The 25,213-nt window shown below is 41.3% G+C and overlaps 1 protein-coding gene across 7 annotated transcripts in view; it reads left to right on the top strand.

The window, feature by feature from the left end:
• Positions 1 to 25,213, top strand: part of MYZAP (myocardial zonula adherens protein) — a 78,760-nt gene that overhangs the window by 442 nt on the left and 53,105 nt on the right. For 3 of the 7 annotated variants that reach the window (XM_075505920.1, XM_075505913.1, XM_075505918.1), the window contains exons 1-2: positions 14,423 to 14,450; positions 24,596 to 24,685. In XM_075505920.1, the coding sequence (XP_075362035.1) occupies positions 14,442 to 14,450; positions 24,596 to 24,685 (99 nt within the window). In that variant the 5' untranslated portion in view covers positions 14,423 to 14,441. Of the gene's footprint in view, positions 1 to 2,082; positions 2,513 to 2,665; positions 2,781 to 2,869; positions 3,036 to 9,475; positions 9,645 to 12,809; positions 13,115 to 14,043; positions 14,189 to 14,422; positions 14,451 to 24,595; positions 24,686 to 25,213 lie in introns of those variants that run through there. The other 4 variants (XM_075505915.1, XM_075505914.1, XM_075505917.1 and 1 more) reach the window with 4 other exon arrangements.

The following is a 25,213-nucleotide window of genomic DNA, read 5'->3' as shown; positions in this document are numbered from 1 at the left end:
TGACTAATTTGATTTTGACCTTCCTTTCACTCTTCTTAAAGAGCCTGGCACTGAATGTTACTTAAGCCATCTTAAACCTACAGATACCTAATCTGGGCTGGGATGGATGTAAGATTTTATTTCCAGGGAAAGACTGTAAAGGTTTAAGATCAGGGTGTAGGGAGCACATTGAAGTAGTGCACATTGAAGTCGTGCTAGGAAATGCCTATTTCTTGTATGCATTTGCAGCAGAGATTCTCAAGAGAGTCCAGCTGAGACAAATGATAGTCCTGAAAAAGGATCAGCATATGTTTCTGATATTTCTGTGGATGCACTGTTAATGGAGACTGATTAGCTGCATACCCCTGTGCAGCATGGGTATACTTCTGTTTTGCAGAAATGCTTTCAGCATGTTTAAACCTTGGATACCCAAGTGCCTGCCAGTATCAGAAGCATCTGTTTTGTGTGGCTTACTTTTTATCTTATCCTTTTTCCAGAAAGAAATTGTGTGTGTAGTTCTGTGTTTTCCCTTGGATTTGGCTTTTTGTCAAAGATGTGTTTAATACTGTGGGGTTTTTTGTGAGAGAGAAAGAAAACATTGCTACCCTTGGAGTGGAGAGACGACTGTTTGGGACTTGTCCCTGGGAAAACTCAGTCTGTGCCAGAAACGAAATTTACTTTTCTAGAAAGCAGTTTCACTGTGCATAGGAGAGCTGAGCTGTTGACTAAAAGTTCACTTCTCATACCCACAAGGCTAGCTATTCTCAGCCCAGCCTGGCCTTTATTTTCCTGGGAGATAAGGACTGAGACCTGGAACTTGAATTGGCTCAGGCTGCCAGCATGTGATTTCTGTACTAGAGATGAGATTGAGATTGGTATACTTTTAATTTTGTTCTTCAAGTCTTTTGGTTAAAGTACAGCAAATACTATTTAAGGAAAAAGGATTTATTGGGTATTCATGACTAGAGCATGCAAGAGCAAATACACATGCACACACATACACTCTGAAGGCAGAGAGAGAGAGGAGTGTGCATCGCTGCAAATGCTGTATCAGCTGATTTGGTGCCTGCCTGAAAACATAATCCCAAATGTTTAAAATTGATGCACATATTCAGCAGCTATGGTCACGCTGTGGTTACTGTAAATCCTTCGCAGTGCAGACCACCTTCATCTGAGTTCTGGCATTTTCTTGGATATCTGCTGTATAAAAGAGCTTTTTCACAGGGTCCCAACAATCCTCCTAATTTGTCTTTTAAACACTTTATCAAAAGGAAAACAAAGGAAGCTGAACCATCCAGAGAAGACAGAGTGGTCTAATAGTTGGAAGTAGAGCACTGGGAACCAGGAAGATTCTGGTTTCTAATCCATTTGAGCTACTGCTTCAATCCTTGACCTCCTTGTACTTTTGTCAACATACCTAGAAAATGAAGCGCAAAACTAGACCTTGAAAACTTGATACAGTGTCTGCATTGAAAATTCCTGGATAAGAACGTTAGGAGGAAATGCCAAGGGTTTTTCAGCGAATCTGGTTTTTCAGCATATCTGCTTTCTGTGCTGTGTTTAGTCCTTTGCCCTGCAGTCTGTGATATGCTGCAAGGCTTTCCAGCTGGGGAGCTGGGGAGCCGTTTTACCTGCCACACATCCTAGATTGAAGGTCTTGTGCTGGCTCTGCAGTAACCAGCAGGCTCTGTGGAGTGTCTTTGCTGCAGAATGACAGACTTAAGTCTAGGTTTCCTTGCTTTAGGGGAAGTTTCAAGTTTGTTTTTCTTCAAATAAGAAAATCATTTATTGTGTAACGGGTAGAATGGCTATGAAAAGAGGGAAGGAAAAAATAAATTAAGTCCAATAAAACTATGTAAAAACTGGAACATAAGCCAACCAAAGTAAGGAAGCTTCCTGAATCAGGCTATGTTTACTTTAAACACAGCTCACTGTGCCTTGCTATTTCAGTACATATTGTGTGTGGTATCCAGCTATTTTAAAGATAAGATCAAATTCATAATTCAGATCAAAATGTCTCTCCAAACTGTGAACTTCTTAAGCATTACTAAGAGTCACAATGGAAGACCATGGTCTGTGTGGTGCTCTATGTGATACCGCAAACCTGACAATAAATATTTGTCAGGATGTCCAAGGGCAGTCTGAGCCTCCTGCAGAGCTCAAGAGAATTCATCTCTTCAGTTTTTCTACGAAACTTTTTCAGATGCACTGAGTTTAATAAGCATTGTGGGATAAGCAGAGAAGAGAAAAGAATGAGTAAGAAATAGGGTCACTACAGCTGCTACCCGTATGAGGGGAAAGGAATCTTTGTAGGTGTGCACATGGTAAGCCTCCTGTATGCATGTACCACGCTGATACTATTGATATGGAGTGGGGATGGCAGAAGGAAAACTGCAGTCTACTTAATCAACATCCTTTCCTCTTCTGCCCTTATAGCTATTGCTGGCTTCTCTACTGAGAAAATGAGCTATAGTGGCATTGGGAAACCCCTACTCATTAAGCTAGAGTCCTTCATATTGTCTGCAGGAGAAAGGTAGCTGTAAGTTTGTACATACATAACAAACCATCTCAAAATGCTCACAAACTCAACTATTTGTTTTTAAAATGAAACAAGTTCCATTTAAAGACATGTATATGTCAACAAGTATATGTTTGCAAGAGGTCTCATGAAAGTATTTTTTCAAAGACAAAACTGGATTTTCATCAGACCTGCCACCCTGTGACAACTACCATGAAGCAAGCCCGAGCACCGTCCCTGCTGGGCTAGCTACTTACTGCACAGTAGCCCTGCAAAGGTGCAGGTAAGTATCTCAGGACTACTAATTTGTGCTATGCTGTGGTGTGCTTTCTAACATAGTACTTGGCTGATGGTCTCTCTTGCACTTCCCAGCTGTGGTCCTTCCTTCATCAGTGACAAGTGCAGGCACTCTGTTGGAAGATCCAATGCATGGCATTAGATGCACCAGGGCAGAGAGGAAATGAGGAGTCCTGACCACCAGATGTTTGGAAAACATCGAGTTAGCTTTAGCTTATTCACAGCAAAGACAAGTTCCCAGGTGCTGACAGAAAGGTCTGGCTGTTTGATACGTGGCTGTTGGGACATTTTGCTTTTTTGGGCAAGTTTGGCATTTCAGGAGGATTTGTTTTGTTTTTTGTTTTGGTCAGAGAAAAAAACCCACAAAACTGAGCCTGAGGAAGTTTATCTTCTTGTGTTCTCTAGGTGTCTGTTGGGTCTTCCCTCTCATGGGTGAAACCTTGACTACATGTATGGGATTTTATTATGTTTTTAGCTTACCTTGTGTCCACAAGTAAAGTGAGAGACAGTCAGTATCTGCAGTCTGCTGTGGTGACGTTGCCAGGCTGGTAGTACAGGAAACGTTGTGACGCACTGTGGGCATGACATTAAACACCTATCTTTCAGCTTATTTGAGCAAAATAATGAGCTTTTTGTACTCGTGCAATTACTGCTTACCTAGCCTCTTGTTGCAATGTGTTTGTATTCACCTGGAGGGCTTTTACTGTAAAGCTGCACAGTGCTGTTTCCAGGAAAGGTGCTTATGCCTCAAAGTGGGATGACACAAGCCTCAGGAGCCTGTGTATAAACTGCAGCATCCATAGATGTCAGTGTGCCATCAAATGAATGACGCTAGCAGTTACATCTGAAGGGCAATGCGGGTGGCAGGAAGGAATTGAATACCTGGAAACTCAGTGGGATGGGGAGTCTGCCTAGATTTGTTCTATATGGCATCAAGCTTACCACTAGTGCACAGGATAAATAACTCCTGGATAGAGTAGGTCTTCACACTGAGTGATTAAATAGACCGGTATTCCTATACCTGCCAAACCTAGAGCATCAGATATCAGGTAATTGAGCTTTGATTCCACATACTTTTATAAGTCTTGTTATTTTAGCTTTTCTTCTCAAGAATATAAAGATACCAAGCAGCCACCGAGCATGCTGGTGATACCCACTGCACAAACTGCAATTACACTTTCCTGAAGCATACATGCAGTGGCATGCTGCTGACTCCAAACATGAGCGTGCACAGCTGCCAGAGACCAGTTGTGAGGCCTTTTGAGGGTGCTCTGCGACTGAGTGCAGAGAATGAGATAAAAGCAGCATGTTTTAACTTTGATTGGCACTTCATCTAGTCAGTGCAATTGTTCTCATCACCTTTATAATTTTTACAAATTTAGAAGTAATACGGAGGGAAAAAGGGAGATTGATACCCATTAACTGCTGCTCCTCTGAAACTTTTCTGTGCTTAGCAGAGCTAGCCATTTCTGGGTCTTGAGAAAAATGGAAAAAAAAAAAAAAGCCACAAAAAGGGAAAGCTGGTGCAAGTTTTCTGGAGAGAGGAGGACTATTTTTCCGCGGAAAACGTTTGGAAGTCTTAAACGCGGGAACTGCAGTCACGACTAAGATGCCTCAGGGAAGTCCTCGTTGTCACCAAGGGCGGCCGGGGGAGCGCGCCCCGCAGGTGGCAGCAGAGAGCGGGCGGTGCTGGTGGCGGTAGCCGGGGGGGGGCCGCCTTAGTCTCACGGTCCTCCTGCAAACGGGGGTCTTGATCCCATTTTGCAGGTATGTTTTAATACATCGTGAATTGTGTTTAACGACGCGATGCCCTCTGTATACCATGACTGTATGCATTTTGCCAAAATACAGGGGTTTGTTGCAAAAAATCTCACACTTATATCCATGAAGCTGGTGACTACTTTCCATGGGGGTGATAAATTGCCCAGTGGCACTACTGCTTTATTTTGTTGCTGGCATCCTTCAATATAGTGAGGATGGCAACATTCATCCCTCTGCACTGCTAAGCAGCCAGGGAGTCCTGCTGTGGCTGTCATTGCAGCTGAGGTATTGCAGCCTCCCTGTTGACTTGTGTTAATTATGCCCTGATAGTGCACCTTTTGTCTTGTTTTCCCAGGCAGCAACTGGTGTGGAGCCAATTGTGATACTCCCTCTGGAAAGAGGGTTCATATATAAACCAACCTAAAAGAGGGATTGACAAACTAAAGGGTATCTCAAAGCATTGGAATCTTGAGATTGAGCTCCTGCCAGAGCACAAGTTTCTTGCAAGATGGGGGAAATTATTTAATCCTCCTTGGATATCAATTCTCCAGTGATGAAATACAATACAGAACAGCCAGGTTGCCATTCAAGAAGTAGTCTGTACAGAAAGTGACCTGCTGCTCAACAAAGATCCTTTTCAGTATAGAACCACAGTCAAAATAGCATTCAAGATGTTAAGGTGTATAAAGTGACTAATGTGAGAAGAGGTATGGTGCTTTCCTATAAAAGTGCTGCTGCCCTATGTAGTACTCAGATACTATTGCATCTTACTGATTCTTACTCAGAGGACAGAAAACTGAGTGGTCCTGAGTCTGGAGAAACTAATTTATGAAGGACAGAAAGAGCATAGATAACATCTACTCTTTACCGTTTTGTAACACTGTAACAAGGAGACAATCACCTGAATGGAGCAAGGAGAATAAAAATTGGTACTTTTTTATACAGCATGATTAGACATGCTGGTGCTGCTGCTGATAATTTAGCAAGAAACAAAAGTTCATAGCTGGTAAGAATACCCATTATTCATGAAAATGTGTCAGCAGGAGTTACTAAACCTATAGTTCAGGAAGTAAGCTAGTCTCTAATGGTTAGAAATCCAGGGAGGTATTTAGAGGGAGTGGGAGGATAATTAACATCTATCTCCTGTGAAGTTCTTGCATATCTTTCTGAAACTGGCCACTGACAGACAAGATAGACAGCAGCTCTGATGCAGTCTGGACATTTGTAGTATGCATAATACTGAGTGATGATCTGGGAGGCAATATGAGGTAGTTCGTGACTATGGCTGGACAGAAAGAATTTATGGGAAACCAAGTTGTCTTTTGCCTCAACATTTTAACGTATTCTCAAACAAATGATTTTCAATGCCACTTTAGACCTGGGTTCATTCCACTTAACTTCAGGCACTGACCTAGGAAGACGTCAGCAATGTAAGAAAAGTATAAGCAGGTATGCTCATGCTTTCGTTAGAGGACTGGAGTGTTTACACTTCTTGTTGTGATCTTTCTCAGAAGTTTCCCTTTTTATAAGACAAAGTTTCCCTTTTGATAAGATCCTAGTACCTCTCTCTTTCACTGAAAACATGATCTCTCTTATGTTTGCTTACTGGAATATGGATCAACACCAGTGGCCAGCCCAGTTGCAAAGGTACTGTTCTTGATGTGCAGAATATGACATCTGCAGACTAGTGAGTTTTGAGCAGTCACCATTTCACAGTGTGGGCCCTAACAGATCCTTCACTTTTCCGGAATTCACACAGGACAGAATGAACTGTGGTGAAATGCATGTGGTTTATTTACTGGTGGCCTACACTAGCCATGCCCTCAGGAATCTGTAAAATTTTATAGGTTAACAAGACCACAAGTGGTTCCCCACTTGTATCACCAAGCTCTGTACAAAATCATGCTGTTCTAGCCCAAGGGAAACCTCAGAATTTCCACACAGGGAAAACATAATCTTTTTGGAAGGTGTCGTGATTTAAACCCAGTCAGCAACCAAGCACCACACAGCTGCTCGCTCACCCTCTCCCCTCCTCCCACCCCCAGTGGGATGGGGGAGAGAATTGGAAAAAAGGTAAAACCTGTGGGTTGAGATAAAGACAGTTTAATAGGACAGCAGAGGAAGAGAAAATAATAATAAAAGAATGTACAAAACAAGTGATGCACAATGGAATTGCTCACCACCTACTGACTGACCACCCTACTGACTCTCTGCCCCCTGGCCAACTCCCCCTGTTTATATACTAAGCATGACATCATATCATATGGAATAGCCCTTTGCCTAGTTTGGATCAACTATCTTGGCTGTGCCCCCTCCCAGCTTCTTGTGCACCTGGCAGAGCAGGGGAAGCTGAAAAGTCCTTGACTAGTATCAGCACTACTTAGCAACAGCTAAAACATCAGTGTGTTATCACATTATTCTGATACTAAATCCAAACCACAGTGTTATACCAGCTACTAGGAAGAAAATTAACTCTATCCCAGCCAAAACCAGAACAGAAGGTTTTACATTAAAATGATCAGATGGTATTTACCAAAAGACCGCTAAAAATTCAGCCAAAGCAATTATAAGTGTCTAGACCATATGGGGCTACAGAAACTGCAATTCAAGTTATTTCTACATAACAGGGTAAGTCAGTGAATTATAACCTTTGTGTTGCTGTTGCAAAGTGCTTGCTGGTACCTAAACATGCTAACTTAAAGGTAGCCAAGGAACCTGACCTCTATACTGCAGCTATTTCTGGTACTGTCAGGCAAAGAGCAATCTAACCACAGGCTGAAAACTTTCCAGAGAATTTGATGGGATCTGTGGAAACTACGCCAAACGTCTGCGGTATTAATAGAAAATGAATAAACAACATCAGCCACAAGAGGTTAAAAACTGAAGAAATTGTATAGGTTCTGTAGATGGGGGAAACAAACAAAGACATTTGAACTATGCCAGCAGTGCTATTTTGGCAATACAGAAACAGATTACAAACAATCTTAAAGCTATGTGGTTGACAATATGCACTCAAGAAATCTGTGGACGTGGGCCAGTAGCAAGCATGCAAAAAAACCCCTCACCTTATTTCGGGTATCCTTAATGCTGGTGTTCATCTGTATGTTTGTGTGGTCGTCCTGCATTGCAAAAATCCAACCTAGAGATGTGGAAGTTAATGTCAGGTTCCCATCAGGGTCAAAACTTCAGCCAAATATCCAAATATGTTTCAACTGATTATTTTTCTAGATCCTTCCATTGCCATCAGAGAATCACCTTTATGCTGAAATAATTCCAAATCTGAGGATGAGATCCTGTTTATGGTTACAGCAGATTTATGCAGAAAAGGCATACCATTAAATAAGAAGATTTGGCCAACTGGGTAGGACCTGGAAACTGTTCTAGTTACACCCATCTTCCATTGCAATTTATGCCTACGTTGGCCACTGACCCTTGCATAAGCCAAGGAAAGGAAAACAATATTCTATTGAGAAATCTGCTTCACCATTGTCTCCTGAAGGATGGGACAGAAATGCTCCGCAGGAATACAATTCTGGAGGCCACTTCAACGATTTTTGTCCAATGTTTAATTCTGTGGGATCTTTTTGGCTAAGTATTTTCTTTCTCTTGTTAATTCATCAAAATACTAAACATGCATATCAACACAGGAGAACCTCAAAATTCATAGAGATTCTATAACTCCAGTCATATGAGGAGAAGTGGGAAATGTAACAAAACTCCTCCTTAAGAGCTTGCTAGCCTGTCTGCTGTCAGAATATTTTGGTGTACTTTTCATTCTAATGCTTTAGCAAAAGTACACTGTGTGTCAATAGGATAGCGGATTGAAGATTTCTAAAGTGCTTGTTACTCCCCCAAATGGTTTTCTCAAATAAAATGAGCTAGAAAATGAACAACCATCAGGTGTTTTCAAGGTATGCAGTGCATGCTATTAATGTATTAATATATTATAGTCTCTGTGCAACGTCTGTAGAAATTACTGGGAATTTTGCTATTGATTTTAGAGGGCGGAGGATTGGGCCTTGTGTTACTATATTAATCATTTGGTAAATATTTCTCTAAAAGGTAAGAATATAGAAATTTCCGGGGGCAGAGTGATGGTCTAATGTCCTGTTTTCAACAGTGGCCAATTCCCAGGGCCCCATAGGAAAGCAAATCCCCTCCTTTCCTTCCCCCCGTGTCTATTGTAAGTTATGTCACAGGAGACTACTGTCAGTCTCTCTGTGATCATTGCTAGCCATGGGGTAAACCTGATTGATAGCTCTGGCTGATTTCATGCTAGCTAGCTCACCATTTTGTCTGACCCAAACCTGACCCTGTGTACATATCTGTATGTATCTCTTCCTTCAATGCTAGTAACTTCTTTGTTCAGTGACCTGTGGCAGCAATGGATCTCCAGGTTAATTATAAAAAGTAATAAGATATTCCTTTGTACTACTTTAATTCTATTAACCCACATTAATATCCAGAGCACCTCTGTTTACTTCTCAGTTATTATCAGACAGATGCTAGTAAAAACGAGAGCAGAAGTAGGGCAATTGTCTTTTAGTGATTTTTTTCTGTCTTTATGTTCTTGTTCTGCAGCAGGGAGAATAGGTGTTCCAGACAGGTCTGTTCTAAGCATTCCTTACTATCCATACCCCTCTTATATCTGCTTTCTCTGCTTACATTAGAATACTGCAGTTCTAAAATCAGCAAGATTAAGTTGTACTAACTAAAAGACATTGTTAATCAAGTCACGCATGTGGCTGTGTGTGTGTGCACTTAAAAAAAAGCTTAGTGAGCTATACTTAGACAAAGCTAATGGGAAAAGAACACCCCTTGCAGAAGCTGCATTTTGGAATACATATAGCAGCCCTATAGTGCTCGCTTTCCATGCTGAAATGCTTATGCAAAAACCAAACCTGCAACAGGGAAGAATTTAAATATGTCTCTTGAGATATGCCATTTCTGTTTCCTCCTACCAGGTGAAGATGAGATTCTGCCCAAGCAAGGTATAGGATATGTGCCCTATTAGGCCAACTCAAGGAGGCCTAATAGAATCCCATGTGTTACTCAGTCCAGCCACTCCGATAGCTTTTCAAGCTTTCAGGTAACTCCTCTCAAAGATTTCCAGAGGTGGGAATGGTGCTCTATTAACCTATAATAAATAAACTTCTTGAAGAAGCAATGTGGGTAGGCCAGAAATGCAGCAAAATGCCTAAGCATGGTGAAGTTATGAGAAAGAATAGCAGTTAATCATTCAGGGAAATTCAATTTTCAAGTTAATGCTAATGACACCTTTCAGAAATCTATATCTACAAAATTAAATATATATTATTAAAATTAATTTGGGCAACTAAAGACTTCATCAACAGACATAGTTTGAAATCTTTTTACAAAGTCATGTCAAAAGCACTAGAGACAGGGCCAGGCATCTGAATAGAAAGAGTAAGATAAAATGGAGTTAAGAGTGATGCAAAAGAGAACCAGCCTTCCCCAGAGCCTGCAAGGAGTTTGTCATAATATAGTCACTGTGCATGGCTTTCTGTGTATTTTTTTTTCTGCATTTCCCTTGGATTCAAGTAGTTACATTAGGCACAGTAAAATTTTAGGCACTTTCTGAAATGCAGGGAAAGAATTTTATGGAGACTTCTGCCATCCAAATCTCCTGATCGGAATAAATTTACGGAATAAGACAAAACCCCATGGAAGTGAATGGGTCTTTCAAGTCATTTCAAAGGTCTTTTGATCAAGTACTCACTACTTTTTGTTGTGGTTTTCTCTAGAGATGGGAATAGTTCCACTGCAGATACAATTTAATTTCATAGTAGAAACGTTAATTTCTGAATTATGAGTGATCTTGCAAAACTGGTTTATTTCCTTTTGTAGACCAGCTTTTGTCACTCAAAAGCCACAGGTTTATTTAGATTTCGCATTATCATCAAGCAGGCAGAATGTCAGGAAATCCTGCTCTACTGGTCCAAGTCACTGATAGTGGTTTGATCCATTTCAAAGTCTGTAATATTTCTTGAAAGTGCCTTCCTGGAATAGTTCAAATCTCTTCTCTGTGATCAGGACCCAGAACCATGCTACTCTCAGCTGCATTCTTGCTAACTGGATGATGCACCATATGCAGGTGAAGGAAAAACATACTCCTCCTCCTGGGCTGAAGTGGCCTGAAGGATGACACACTGGAAATCTGGGGAGTGGCCATCCAGATTCACACAGTGCGTGACCAAGTATATAAGTGGTTAGCTGTGTGAATGCATTTCCTTCCTAGGACTGGGTCTGTCGTTAGAGGGGCATTTCCCTAAGTAATATTTAGTCATTGTGGTTGATCTCTTAGTAAGTAGCCTTAACTATTTAGTGCTCCCTACACTCCCTCCTAATAACTTTACTTCAGTTAGGCCCAACAATATCTCCTGTATTGATTATAACTTTACTTCTTTTTCTATTATTGTAATGACTTATACACAGAGGAAATGAGACAATTCTTGGTCACAGGATAAGAAAATTTCCTTATACTGTAGATACAGATAGGTCCACTAGAATGTTTTTTGGAGCTGAAGGGATGAAAGTTTTCCTGATGAAAGTCCCCTGATATCAAGAGTCAGTACGACCTGATATTTTATGGTTAAAATAAGTACCTCCCCTTCCACCTTATTTTCTTTTTATATGACTTCTAATAAACTTCTTTTTAGTACGTAGAAAGAAAATAAATAATAGAACCAGATCTTCCACTTATACTTCACAACTTTTATGCACAGCTCCCTGTCCCAGCTATGTGTGTGAACAGGCTGGGAGAGTCATTAAGAACCGCTAAATTCCCATGTGCATCATTCTGGGATGGGGAACAGGGAGGCCCTAACCGGGTCTAACCCCTAAACCGGGTCTAAAACAAGGGGAAGCCAGACAACCAAGAACTTCTGTAGCATCTATGCAGATGTTCTAGACAAATGCCTGGTTGCTTTGTTGGTTAGAAAGATGTTCCATCATCCTCTGCCCTGAAGCAGGGCTGAAGTGCACCACTCGCTATTCTGGCCTTCTATCATAAAATAGAGCTGAAGCAGAATATAGTTTTTCCCCTTCTTCCTCTTCTATGTTTCCTTTCCTGTGGAGAAATAAAGGTGAAATGTGTCTCGTCTTCCCCTTTGTAAACTAAAAGAAGTCAGTCAAATACATGTAGTGATTTCCTGTCCTTAATGCTCCCACTCCCTGAAATATGTCCATTCCTACACTTATAGAAGAACTTGCAATCTACAGTTTATTTCTGCCTCTAAAATTTCCTTATTTCCTGCCACAATGACAATACTGAAATCAGTCTTTTGGAAGAGATCTATCCTTTGATATTATCTCCAGGGAGTGGAATATGGTTTTAAATGCAGCTACCTAACAATATAACTGTGGTGCTAATGGTGGGGCGTGCCTGTTTTCTACTCTTCTACCTACCTTAACCAGTTCAATTACATGACCTGGCCAAGTCACACCCCTGTGTGAACAATGCTGCTGCTCCCGTGCTGCATTATTTTTACATGACATTTACGCTGAACTGTCCTGCTTGCGTGGACTGGCTAAACCAAAACCTACAACTGAAGAATGAATGACAGGCTTCTAGTATTGCACGTGTGTCTTGGGCCGCATTGCTATGGGCTGTGACCCAGTTGTTAGCTGAATGGGAGACCTACGTGAAAGAGGAAATGGTGAAGATGAATCAAGGGGTGGTACTTTTTCTGCTGAATCAGAACTGGATTGATGCCCTATATGCTTCAGCAAAATCTGAAATGATGCTATCTAAATACCTAAGAATTTGTGATTGAAAAATGACAGTGCTATTTTTTTCATTCATGATAAATGAAACTGTCCTATATTTGTCTTGATACATTTCAAATCTCTCAGTTGATTTTGGTAAAGTCCAAGCTTTTATTTTTTATTTAATAAAATAAAAGCCATTACTATAGCTGTGTAAATATTATGACTTACAGACATGCTCAATCAAAAGCCCTCCCAAATAAAGCTAAATATATATCTTTTTTCCTGAAAAACATGCCCTTCTAGAGCTTTGCAGCCTTCTTTAAAATTTTAGCAGTAATTTTTATTTCCCTATAAATTGCTTTTTAACAGTCTGAGTCTGCAAATCATAGCTACCAGGTGTAATCCTCACTTTTCTAACTGCTAGGTGCACAAACTGTGTGAAATACGCTGACATACATATATATGCATAAAGGTACATGGCAGAATCCTGTTACTATTATCATTACCTGACTGGCTTTGAGGGACTTGCTCTATCTTCTTGCCCAGACATGGCTTTGAGTGACTAACCCATTCTCTTTTGTCTTTCCTGTCTCTTCCAGAGGAAATGATAGTGCACATTGCCTTGTATTATTTATTGAGCTGTCTAGCATTTTGTGACTTTATTGATATATAGTTAAAAAGTACTTTAGGAACCTCAGCAGGAAAATGGACTTTAAGTAGGAAGCAGGACAACAATTAAAAGCAGAAAACATTAAAAGAAACATTTATTGCAATTACAGTCTGTGACTCTACATTATCAGTAAAGATGGAATCAAGCTGTTATTGCAGGTAACTGCAGGAATTTCTTTTTTTATTCAATTCAACCATAACTGAAATAATCACATAAAATGGGTACTGCAATGGGTCCTGAGGGCTTTGCAAAGTAAAATGTATATTGTACATTTCAAACTCCTGGTTTGGGAATTCCTAATTACAAATTTGTATATGTGAGGTCAGCAGGGGGGGCTCTGAGTTTCTGTACTAATCCTGTATTAGCCATGTACCAAGAGTGTTAAGTGACAGTTATATCGATAGGTTTGAGAAGTGATATGATGCTTGTACCTAAACCAAGCTGGACATTCAGATAGCTGTATGTGTTATGTTGCTTCAAAAGGGTAACTATAAACCACAGCAGTTCCAAATGCAGCACAGATGTATTTGCCAGTGAAAGACGAATTATTGCTCAAGACAAGAACTGTAAATATTATATATTGGTTTGTATATTGCATATAAGGGGACCTATGACTACTGAATTTGGGGGCTCGGTTTCTGATATGCGTCCCCTAAACGAGCTGTTTTATGACCATTAGCAGGCTAAAATTTTCATGCTAGCTGTAATGCCCAAAAAAAGAGAGCGTGAGAGTTAAATGATGCTGAGCTAAGTGTGTGTCTGTAGAATACAAAGGTGAAAGCTAGCAGAAAAAAGAAATGGCTCTGAGGAAAAATAGGTGATCAAGCCCACAGGTCTTACTGAGTCTGGTCCTGAAATATTTTACATGCGTCTGTCCATTTGATAATCTCTGCTATAAATGGATTTCATGCCTTAGGGATGATGAAGGCAGAATAGATTTTAATCCCCCCGGAAAGTGAAGGCTATTAGAAGTTAATTATAACACCTCATTTTTGTAGCAATACAAATGGGACTTTATAACCTTAATGACCACAGGTGTGAGTTCTTGTTCAATTTGTAACTCTGCAATTATTCCCAAACCCCACAGGATTAATATTCCAGTTGATCAAGTGTTATTGGAACTTTTCTTCTTCCTCTGGACTCTGTCAGCAGTTAGCCTGAAGATGGAGAGGAGATTTTGATGAAAAAAAAATCAGCCTTTTATCGTGCCTACATTTAGGCAATTTGTTAAGGTAAGACCAGGCTACCCACTCCTGCAGGAATCCTTTTATGATCTGCTATTCTGTGAGGGCAGACCTACTTCCTACTCCATGTATTGTATGCTCTGTTGCCCATTTTGTGACCAAGGGCTTTTCATATAAAGTCCTGTTGATTCTGTGACATCCTGTTTCATTTTTCCTGCAGCATAATGATCTTTGGACCTCCTGGGAAAAAAAAAAACATTTCAGTAATGCTGGTGGTGTGGAACAAGGTAGTCTGCAAAAAATGAAGAAGGTGCCTACACTTTAAATTTCTTGCAGTTTCTGTGTAATTATATTAGCTGTTTCACAAGAGCTATTGCTCCAGATATTCATACTGTAGTGTCATCTTGTAATTAACCTGCTGTGCCTTTGAATCATTGCATTCACAAAGCGCTGGCAGGTTTTGAACTGAAAGCTCAGCATCCTGGTCAGATTATGTTCTGCCGCCACATTGTATATTGTCTATGAGCAGTCTGTATGACTGTGTATACCTTTTGTGTAGTCTGTCCAACTGTAAAAATCAGTAGAATACTGTTGTTTTAGTCAAACTAATTCCCAAGTAGTGATTTACTTTCTATTCCCCCATTTTGTTTCTGTAAGCTAGCACCACGTTCAAACCACAGACAGCATGAAATGCTTACAACAGCGTGCTATGACCCTTGCAGGGAAAAAGAGCTGCAAACTGTGGCAAATCTACTTCAGACTGTATCAGAACCAGGGAGGTAAGGTCACGGGTCCTGGCAAACAGGGACAAGCTGAAACCAAGCAGACGTTTCTCCCTGTTCTCTCAGGGAGTGAAATAGGGAGTGACTCTCTGGATTGTCACTTCTTGGGGGTGAGAGAGAATGGCAGATGTGGAATAATGAGCTGCAGCCAGAAACACATGCAGAGCTTGCCCTAGGCAAGGACAGATGCTGGGCACGAGAGCTCCTTTCAGAGCAGAGAACTGTTGCTCGCTAGAAGCCTGTCACCTTTACCACTATTGGTGGGGAGTCTGTCATGTTGAGGCTGAAAAGATAGTGGTCAGAGGTCCTGTCACAGGAGAGCTGTCAAGAAAGCAAACCCACAGTTCAAGGACTGTCTGAATCAGTAGTTGTAGACATATCTTCATGTTCTATAGCCCTCATAACTTGTCTTCCATGAGTTTATCCAGCTGCTTTTTGAGAGCATTTATACTTTTCATAATCAGAATATCCTCTGCTATAATTTAATTTCGCGCATAAATGTGGTGCCTGGTTTACTTCAAATCCATTGTTCCCAAGGGTAGGAAATAATGAATAGCCTTTCCCATTCACTTCTGCGTACCGGTCATGATCTTCTATGCCTCTGTTGCCCATTCCCCACCATTGTCTTTTGTCCAAGCTGAAGATGCCAAATCTGTTTATCCTGTCTTCATCCAAAAATAATTCTGTAACTTTGACCTTTTCTGCAGCCCTTCTGTGTATGTCTCATATTGCTGCAACATCTTCTCTTGAACTTCCTTTTTCCTACCTGGGGGTACCAGGTGCTCACTCGATACTAGTGGCTGGCTCCATAATCCCCATAGCGTATCAGAGCTTTGGGGATGGAGAAAAAGTTATTCCAAATGTTGCTTTCATGCAAAGAGAGGTATTTGTTGATTTTTTTTTCTTTTGAGTCTCACTTCTACATGCTCATGTCAGCCTTGGCAGAGCTTAAAGATTATAAGGTATTTTCAAATGTTTACTATGCACATAGGACCACACAGCCTACACAAGAGCTAAAGAGACTGCAGGTGGATGTATGGGATACACAGCCAACTAGCAAGGCAGAAAACAAATTAGACTCCTTAGTACACTTGTGCAGCTTGCTCACTGGGGGAGGGGAAGGAGATGATTCATAGAGTATCTGAAAAAAGTAGACTACTAACCGTGCATGCAGGTTATTCCTTCTTGGAGGATTTTAATTTGAGCATGTGCCCAAAAGTAGAAGATGCTCCTGTTCAAACAGATATTGGTAAATCAGGTAGACATGGCCTGCTGCTATTTTCCAAGAAATGGGGAGAGCTGCTACTAATGTAGACTAAAACTGAGAAAACTGCATTTGTATTATCTGTCTTTGTATTATCCATGGACAAGTCTTTTCCTCATCTGCACCAATAAGATTTCCATCAAAATTATCAAAGTTCTCAGAGCTGATGCAGACCTTGCAAATTCTCCCAGAGATCCAATTATTATGCCTTACTCTCTCATGCTCTAGCGTATGGGAGGGGATGTCCTTTCCTATAGTGTGGCACACGTTTAGTCTCTGTGCCTGTTCTTAGAAAAGCAGTTCTCCAGTTTGTGCCTTGCAGTGACTAGACAGCCCTGTGTACGCACCTTTTCCCGAAGGAGAATGAAGTCCAGAAGGCACAACTTCTCACTAACCAGGAGAATCTCACAGGTATATGAACTCCTTCCCAGCTGAAACCACAAAGGCCACCAGCTGGCTGCATACGAGAATTTAAATGGAGACATTTCTGCTCATCAGAATGACCAGGAACAAGTAATGACCACTGCTAAGGGACAGCCCAGTGGGTAGGTGACATACTTGTGAAGGAACATGCTCCTGTTTTTGAAGATAAACCTATTCTCCACCTGCAAACCCACTCTGAAAGCAGCATTACAACCAGGAGTTAAGACAGTGGATGATTCATACGGAAATGCCAATTGTTTGTAGGCACAAGACACCTTCGCACAAAAAGAATTGTGTAACATGCAGCCAATCTTGAGTTGAGAGAAATCCAAATACAAGTGGTTGTTCTGTCTCATTTGCCTTGGGCTATATTACCTTCCTCAGATGGAGAAGAGAATAGTAGCTGGGAAAAGAACAGAAAAGATGCTGAATACTAAATGCAGACCCTTCATTCATTCCTCTGGGCCTGGGCAATTCTTTCTTCCTCTCTTCATCAGATCCTTGTCATGTTGATAGCTCAGTATCTTGCCCTGGGGACAGGGAGCTGAGAGGCAGAAGACAACAGATGCTTTGTACATAGAGGGTGAGGCACTGGTAGTTCAGTGCAGTTTCAATTTTTCCAATGCAAATTACTTCCCTCTCTTCAGCATTCTCCACATCAGGAACCAGCATATAGCCATAGCAGCATGATCGTTAACATTGTAACGGGCAAGGACGTTGCATATCCATAACTGTGTTTTCTCGTGGTCTTAATTATTTCAAGGTAATTACACAGAGACAGAGGATAATCTATTTCAAAAATGCTGTAATAGGTGTTTGTTCTGCAATTTCTTTCAAACGAAATCATCTGCTTTGGTTGTAACTCCTTTGATTACCGAGGAATGTGCTGCTCATGACAGATGCACAAGGCTGCAGCTGAAGGTGTGAGTGCGCCTAGGCCTGTGTACAGCGGTGTAGGGTTATGGCATTCCCTTAGCCCAGCTCCTGGAAGAGCTGATCATCTGAAATGCTGAAGTCCACACCTGCAATCTGGCTCAGGGCCAGCGCACGAGACTCGCCTCTTTTTTGGACCTTTGGCACTAAGGCTTACGCTGTCACTCATGCATTGAGCTGCACCGGCTTTGTGCCTCTCACCCAAGGCTGTCTGGGATCGGGGTGCTTTCTGATCAGTCTAGTACCCATTCCTGGAGCACAGCTAACAAACGGGCAGGCCTGGATGGCTCACGAATTGCAGCTGTGGGAAGGAGGGGAGGACAGTGTCCAGCTTTCACAAAGCATGCCCTGGTTAGAGCACTCAAGAGGTGGGTAACCGGAGAATGGGACCAAGTGGCCTCCAGTGGCTCCTGCGAGCCCTAACCCCTATTTTCCACTGCCCAGGAGGTGGCTGAGTGACACATGGACCCGTCTGGGTCTCCTCTCAAAGCCCCCCTCCCCATGCTGCACCTGCACCACCCAAAATTCCCGGGAGTAGAGGGAATGCCGCCCTGCATTGGGACCTCGGCATCCCGAGGACAAATGTCTCGGGGGCGGCGTCCCCCTGCGACTTTACCCAGTTTCACCCCACGCGAGGACATCGGGCACTTTCGCGGCACAAGAGCCAGCACGGGGACGCAAGTTCCGCGGGGGAGGGCCGCGGAGGGGGAAGCGGAGCCCCGCCAGCGTCCTCCGCGGAGCCCCGCCAGCGTCCTCCCCGGCCCGCCCCCGCCGGGGCAGCCCGGCCCCTGCGGCCGCCCGCGGCCATGTGCGCGGGGGCGGAGCGGCACCGCCGGCCAAAGGGAGCCGCAGTCAGCGCCAGCCCGGCGGCCCGCGGGGATGCTGCGCTACAGCTCGGGGCTCACGGTCACGGCCACCACCCCCCGGAGGCCGTCTGGCGACGGCGGCCGCGCCCGGCGGAAGGTGCGCGGGGCAGCGCGGGGAGGACGGGGGGGAGGTACTGCGGGCGGTGTCGTGGGGCGAAGCGGCGGTTTGACTCCCCCGCCCCCCCAGTTTACCTGCGGAGCGCTTTTTTTTTTTTTCTTGCTTATTTTCGGTGTTTTCAGGTGAAGATTGCGGTGTGTGAGAACATCTTTTTGCGCGTTCGTAGTAGGTGCTGGGAAATGAAGAGCGTTTGGGGTGTCCTGCAAGGCTTTTGTTAGTGCTAGTCCCTGGCTGTTCTTGTGGAAACCTGCGAGGAAGGTGTGCTTGTGTTGGAGACTTCCCCCGCGCCCCCCCCCCCCCCCCCCCCCCCCTTGAAATGCGCCTTCATATTTACAACTGAGAACTTGGCTATCCAGGCGCTATCATGAGGAAGCTCACTGTAATGATTTAGGTGGCAATATTAATTTATTTTTATAATCAGTTCCTCAAATACAGAAGTACGATTTACTGATGTATTTGCTCGTAATTTTCATAAACGAGATAAATAATAATGATGTATTAATCAGTTGGGAAGTGCTTCTAAAAAGTTGTTAAAACTCTGGCAGGTATGATAGGAATGTCTCTACAGCCACCCTGCTTTAAATAGCCCTATTTTGCTGCTGTAACCACACTGCTATCATTGTGAGTGCACGTTCCATGTGTAAAGAAATAAATCAAAATAAGTGATAAGCTTGTCCTTATAAAGAAAGACAATCGTGTGATCATGATGCTTCTTGAATTACTTAGTGATTGTTTTGACACTCCAAAAATATGAGTTCATAACTGAAATAATGAAGAATGTCATGTTGCCGTGTTTTACATGATAACATGAGGGTCAGGCTCTTCCACAGAAAAAATCCCTGGCCTTAATAAAAATGAAATTGTTCATGTATGTGGAAAAATTAAGATGACTTGGAAATCATAGTTATATTCCCTACAGGTCTTCCGTGTTCCCATTGAGTTTTCCTGTTTTAGTATTTCTTAAAGAAGTTAAAGCTAAGAGAATTTGTGTTTAAGTGATAATTTTTGTATTTTCATCCCCATGATCTATTTGCTGGGGATGATGTAAAATGAACTGTATTTGATACATTCTCTTAAGGAAACTGGTAAAAACCTACTTTGCAAATAAAACCCACTGGGAAGCTGCTGTTCTTTTTTTAGTGAAATGTGACTCCCTTACCATGAGTTGTCAAAAGAGGGGAGGAAGACAGTTAGAATAACTGTTGAATAAATGAAAGACATGTGTCACATTCCTGTGTGCCTGTGGTCACAGGAAAACTGCCCTTTAATTGTGTGGGGAATCTCATAGCAGAGATTTTATAAATGTAGCAGGCTAATCAACAGATAAATGACCAAAGAAAGTACTTTGCTTTTTAGGACTGACTGAAATTAAACACCCATTCCTTTTCTGCTTTCACCTTCAAAAGTCTAAAACTAACATTGGGTCTTAGGCAAAGGGAGTGATTTTTGGCCATTGAGCTGGTAGGTTAGCAGATAGTTACTCAACAAATGTGCTATCCCCAAACCATTTTATTATCAGACATTAGAAAGATCAACTATTAAATTCTGGTGATGTTAACTCTAAAGTTGATTTGAAGCTAGATCAATATTGAACCACATCTTCCCTGTGGGGGTACTGTGAAAATCTTAGAATGGGACTGGTTGTTAGTAGAACAGTTTGTATTTTTCTATTGCTGTACTAGTAACTTTGGTTAATCTATAAAAACATTGTTCATTATTTTAATGCTAGCTCTGTAAATACTTCAGTACATGGTTAACTATGATCAATGCCTTTCTGGGTGCTTTTTTTTTCAGAAGGGGGGAAGAAGAGGCTGAAGAACATTACTGAAACTGAATCTGTCATCTGTATTTGTTTTAAATTGCACCCTAGTGATTTGAGTAGGATGGTAAACATTAATGTGAATTGTGGATCTGGGCCTTAACATTTTTAACTAACCTAGACTGGCTTTTTTCTTAACTGCCATGTTGCAGTAGCTCTCATCTATGCTGTCCCACTAGCCTCTTAGAAATTTGGTAAAAGAGCATGTGTTCACCTGTTAATTTCCATTGCACTCAGCAACCTTTTGCTGTCCGGTGTTGTGCTGGGCTGAATCTGCCAGTCTTTGTTTTCCTGTCTGCGTATTTGTTTCACAAATGATGTTAGATGAGCTTTGGAAATACCGCTTGTGGGTTGTTGGTGTCAAAAAGCCAGGAGCAAACATAAAATTAACATTACTTGTATTGTTGGCTTGCCAAAGCTACAGATGCTGCAAATGAAACTAAAACGTGATAGTCTAGAAAACTTGATACCTGGTTCTTCTTCTACCCAGTATTTCTTTTAAAAAGTTATACTCACAAAGTTACAATGTTGATGACATAAAGGTAGGGTGGAAGACATGCCTTTCCCTGTTTTTCCTCACTTGTTCTTACTGTCAGTCAGCAGTTGAAGGAAATTGAAGCACAGCGTTTTCTCTGCTAGGGGAGTTCTCTTTCATCCTCCTCCCTGCTTTCTCTCTGCATAACCCAATTTGTTTCTGGAAATTCCTCCTTCATCCTCAGTTGCACATTATTCTGCCACTGTTTGGCACTGAGTCGAGGCTCTTCCTGTTACGATTTCATTTCCATTTTAAGGCATCACTGCAGCAGTGTTTTGTCGTTGGAGGAGGGCTTGCTGTGATTTCCATGTGAGCCTGCTCATTCATTTGGTCAAGTAAACTTGCCGACAAATGGTACAGTGTGTTGTTTCTTCAGAAAGCACTGCATAGCAAGAACAGTATAGGTACAGTATTCATAATCACTTTTGGAGGTTAGAGGAAAAAGCAGTGCCTGTTATTTTTCCCTTCCAGTCTCTATGGTGTTCTTGAATTTTAACAGATTGGTCTGTAGTTCCGTCCTTAGGTAGAGTGCATCATCTATGGCCCCGGAGGAGCAGGAGTGAATGGCTAATTTATACGTTTGCTGCTGTTTCCCCAGAGATGCTGAGGAAGTCCCATTGTTATAAACAATAGCAAGAGTACAGCCTGTATAAGTTTGTCCTAGTGAGAAACTGGGTGATACTTTGCCGCTGCCTTACAAGCCTCGCTGGGCATGACTTCAAGGCTAGAATCCTTAGGTGATTGCCAATGCCACCCTCTGTTTGGCATTTGCATGCAACAGGCTGCAAAGTAAAGCATTACAGCTTTATTTTGTATCAGAAATACTGCCAAAATATGATACTGATTTGAGGTGTTTTAAAAGTAAGGAGTCAGTGTGGAAATGAGGAAGTGGGGAAAAAAAAGTGATTTGGGGGGTAATGGAGAAGGCAATGTAAAAAGAAAAGGGCAAGAAAAACAGTTTAGATGATAGCAACCCTTTGATTGCATGGTGTTTTTAGTCTCAACAAACTACTGTTATTAATTTATATTTCCAACCTAGTTGTTATGATTTGACTGCCATCTGTACTGGGCTTCTGTGATTTCCTTCATAGTAGCCCTGTAAGACATCAATTGCTGTAATGTGACAGGCAGTCATGATTCACTAACTGGTATGCAGGTACAGGGATAATTACTTATTTACAATCGCTGCACTGTGAATCTATAAGTATGTTGGCTATAATTAGTCCCATACTGACTAACAGCCAAGCCATTTGCCAGCTTCAGAGAATCATACACAACTCCATTTCTCCTAACTTTGAGTTGCCAGTCATTATCTGTTTCTATTTATTTGAGGTATTTTTCATGTTGTCTCCTAACAGGCCTTTCATTCCTTTTACTCTAGTTTTCCTTCATTTGAAATCACTGTAAGAAAAAGTTGGCCTCCTCTATCACTTCCTGCACAGCACAGCACAAATGCAGTTGTATTTCCTATTTATGGGGCTGGTCTTTGTTTGCCTGCATGGAGGAATGCCAGACTCTGTTTCCCTTCTTGTTGTAAACAGACATGTTTTAAGAGGAAAGAGCCTTGCTAAGCTAATGGGAAGAAAGAGCAGGGGAAAATGGAAATTAAAGAGGTGAGAAAAGGTGGTATTAATTACCTTAAGAATCAAGGAGATCTAAAGTTGAGGAGTTTATTATTAATGTAGCTTGATAACTAACTTGTAAGCAGGAAGCACCTCCAGCTTCTGCAGTATATGGGGAGAGTCTGGTGTTCTTGGAAGAACAAATATAGTGGTCAATCACTGTCAAAAGCCAATGTGCGAGGATTCATAATTTTTAAATGCATTTCATTGTTTCAGAATTCTTTAGTAAATATGAAAGCATAACCTGCTTTTATACTAAGTTTTGGGGGTTTTATGTCACTTTCTCTATGGCATCTTGTTCTAGATTTGCTAGCACACGGCTGAATGATGAATTAACAGTGAGGAGTGCACTGCAGAAAAAGTAGCCTCTACAGATGTGTCTAAAGAGTAGGTTATATTTCACCTTGGCCTTATTATAGACTTTTTTTTTTTTCTTCTTTATAATACAGACACAGTGTACATTTTATAGGAACTTTATCTGTATCTCAGGACACTGTTCCTTATTGGTAGAAGGCCTTGCAGACCTAAAGAACCAAACTGAGAGAGGAAGATGGAAGGCAATACAAAGTAGCATTTTTTAATACAGTTGACAGCATACCAGTAGTCTAAACACTGTTGATTTGTCGTCTCAACAGATGTGAAGAAAGACTGGAAGAAAAATAGTGAAGTTGCTGCAGATACTTGCAGATAGTTCTTCCAATTGCTTTTGCTTGGGAAGAAGAAAAAGTTAAAGCTTGTTTGAAAAGTTGAAAAAGGTCCATTGTTTGAAAACAGGGCAAACTGGAATCCTTGTCATGATGCTGAATAGTGGTGCTCTGAGGAGGCTGTGTTGTAAAAAGCCTTGAAAGTCAAGTCAAGTTAGCTTAATTGATGTGAGAGATGGAAGAAGTGAATTATAAAATGGTAAAATTTGGGGTCTATGAAAAGGACTTTGCTGCTGTGCTCTGAATGTCTGTGAACAGAACACGATCGCCATTTTCAAGGCAAAAGGAAGTGCTGTAATGACCAAGACATGAGCTGTGAGCTTGGGCAAGTGCAATGGAAAGGTGTATTTCAGAGAGAAGGTACACATTCAGCATGACTGGAGGTAAGCAGTTAGGAGAAACTAGAGAGATCTAGATCAGTTGAGATGCTGGACTATAGAAGAACAGTGGTGACAGCCCACAGTAAAAATGAAAGAGGTATTTTAGACGTTTTGAGGAAGAGCTTTCAGAGCCCTGTTTGTTGTCAACAGACAGCTGGGATTTCATGGGAAGGTATTGTGCAGCTTCAAATTTGGACAGGCAGATTTCTCATTTCATCATTTGCTATGCTCTGCTTAGGACTTATAGTTGTTTTCTACAAAAATGTCTCATGAATAGGACTAAGACTGAAAGTTTTAACCAAGTTTCTTGTATGAAATGCGTTGCTTTAAAAATATCATTACACCAAAGATCTCTCAGCCAAAAGCAAGGCAAACTGCAACTGGGGATAGGAAGGTGTCAACCCTATTGGTCTCTTTCCTCAGCAAGAGAATGGCTTTCCTGAAATTGATAGTAACCAATACCTCTTAAATTTTCTCTGAAGCATTTTGAAGCTTAGTTTTTAAAAACAACTTGTATGTATCAGATTTCAATAATATTCATATTCAGTGGAACTGCAGTACTGAGGAATCCTTGGATCAAATACTTGGATATATACTGAACAGAAGAGAGGCCTTCACTCCAGAATACTCTTTGTGTTTCTAAATAATCCCTTTTGAAGATTAAAGGTGTGCCAAATCTGCAAACAAAACTGAGAAACTAGAAAATTATGTTCATTGTTCTGTTATCTCAGCTCTCAATGTCATTTATGAGTACATAAGAACATGTTGTTGATTGAAATGGATTTTTGCTATTTCAGGTATGTAATTATGGGGATGCCCTTCAATTATTTCTTGCCAGCTAAAAACCCCTCCAACCTTTAAAAAATAATCTTTTGTCAGCTATGTGGCAGAAGGTAGAAAATAGTAAATTAAAACTTGAATGTTAGTATGGTTCATTCTGTAAAGCAAGTTATTAAAATATGTTTTGTAACACTTAAATCTAAAAGCAAACCTTTCTTTTTTCTTTCAGATGAATGTCTGTAGGCTACGCTTAACAGTACCACCTGATGAAGGCTCACAGCCTGAACAGGGAGCAAAGGAACCTGAAAGAAAGAAAAATGTAAGTTTTAAGAATCAAAGTTAAATTGTGTATAAACAAGGAGTAAATATTGCCACCCACAGAAGCTGGCATTAGTTGTTTTGGGAGTCCAAAGCCCAGTCTTCTTGGAAGAGTGAAGAACATGTGGAAGCTGAGCAAGTCAGCTGTAAGCTTTGAGCCTGAGCCTTGGAACTGGGGATAGCAAAACTGCATGTAAAATAGGACAGTAGTAGAGGAACAGCACAGAGATTGTAGGTGATTTGTGACTGAGGTACCTTTAAGACTTAATTATTTAATACTTATATATTAAAGAGTAGGAAACTGCTATCAAGAGCAGGGTCTTGCATTAAACAGGATCTTGATCCTCACCTGAAGGGGATTTTATGTTTCATGTAGGCTTAACAGTGTGCAAGATTTGAGCCTTAATGTGTATGGGAGCTGGCTTGCCTGGGACTTAGATGTTTTGTTGTGTTGGCTAATTTTTGTAACGGGTGATGTACTAATAAGAAATACAAAATAAAGAATTCAAGATTGTTCTGAAGTGAAAGT

The sequence above is a fragment of the Mycteria americana genome, chromosome 6 (genome assembly GCF_035582795.1).
Source record: "Mycteria americana isolate JAX WOST 10 ecotype Jacksonville Zoo and Gardens chromosome 6, USCA_MyAme_1.0, whole genome shotgun sequence".
Taxonomy (NCBI): Eukaryota; Metazoa; Chordata; class Aves; order Ciconiiformes; family Ciconiidae; genus Mycteria; species Mycteria americana.
The sequence above is the reverse complement of the archived record's forward strand: the minus strand, read 5'-3'. Positions and strand labels throughout refer to the sequence as shown.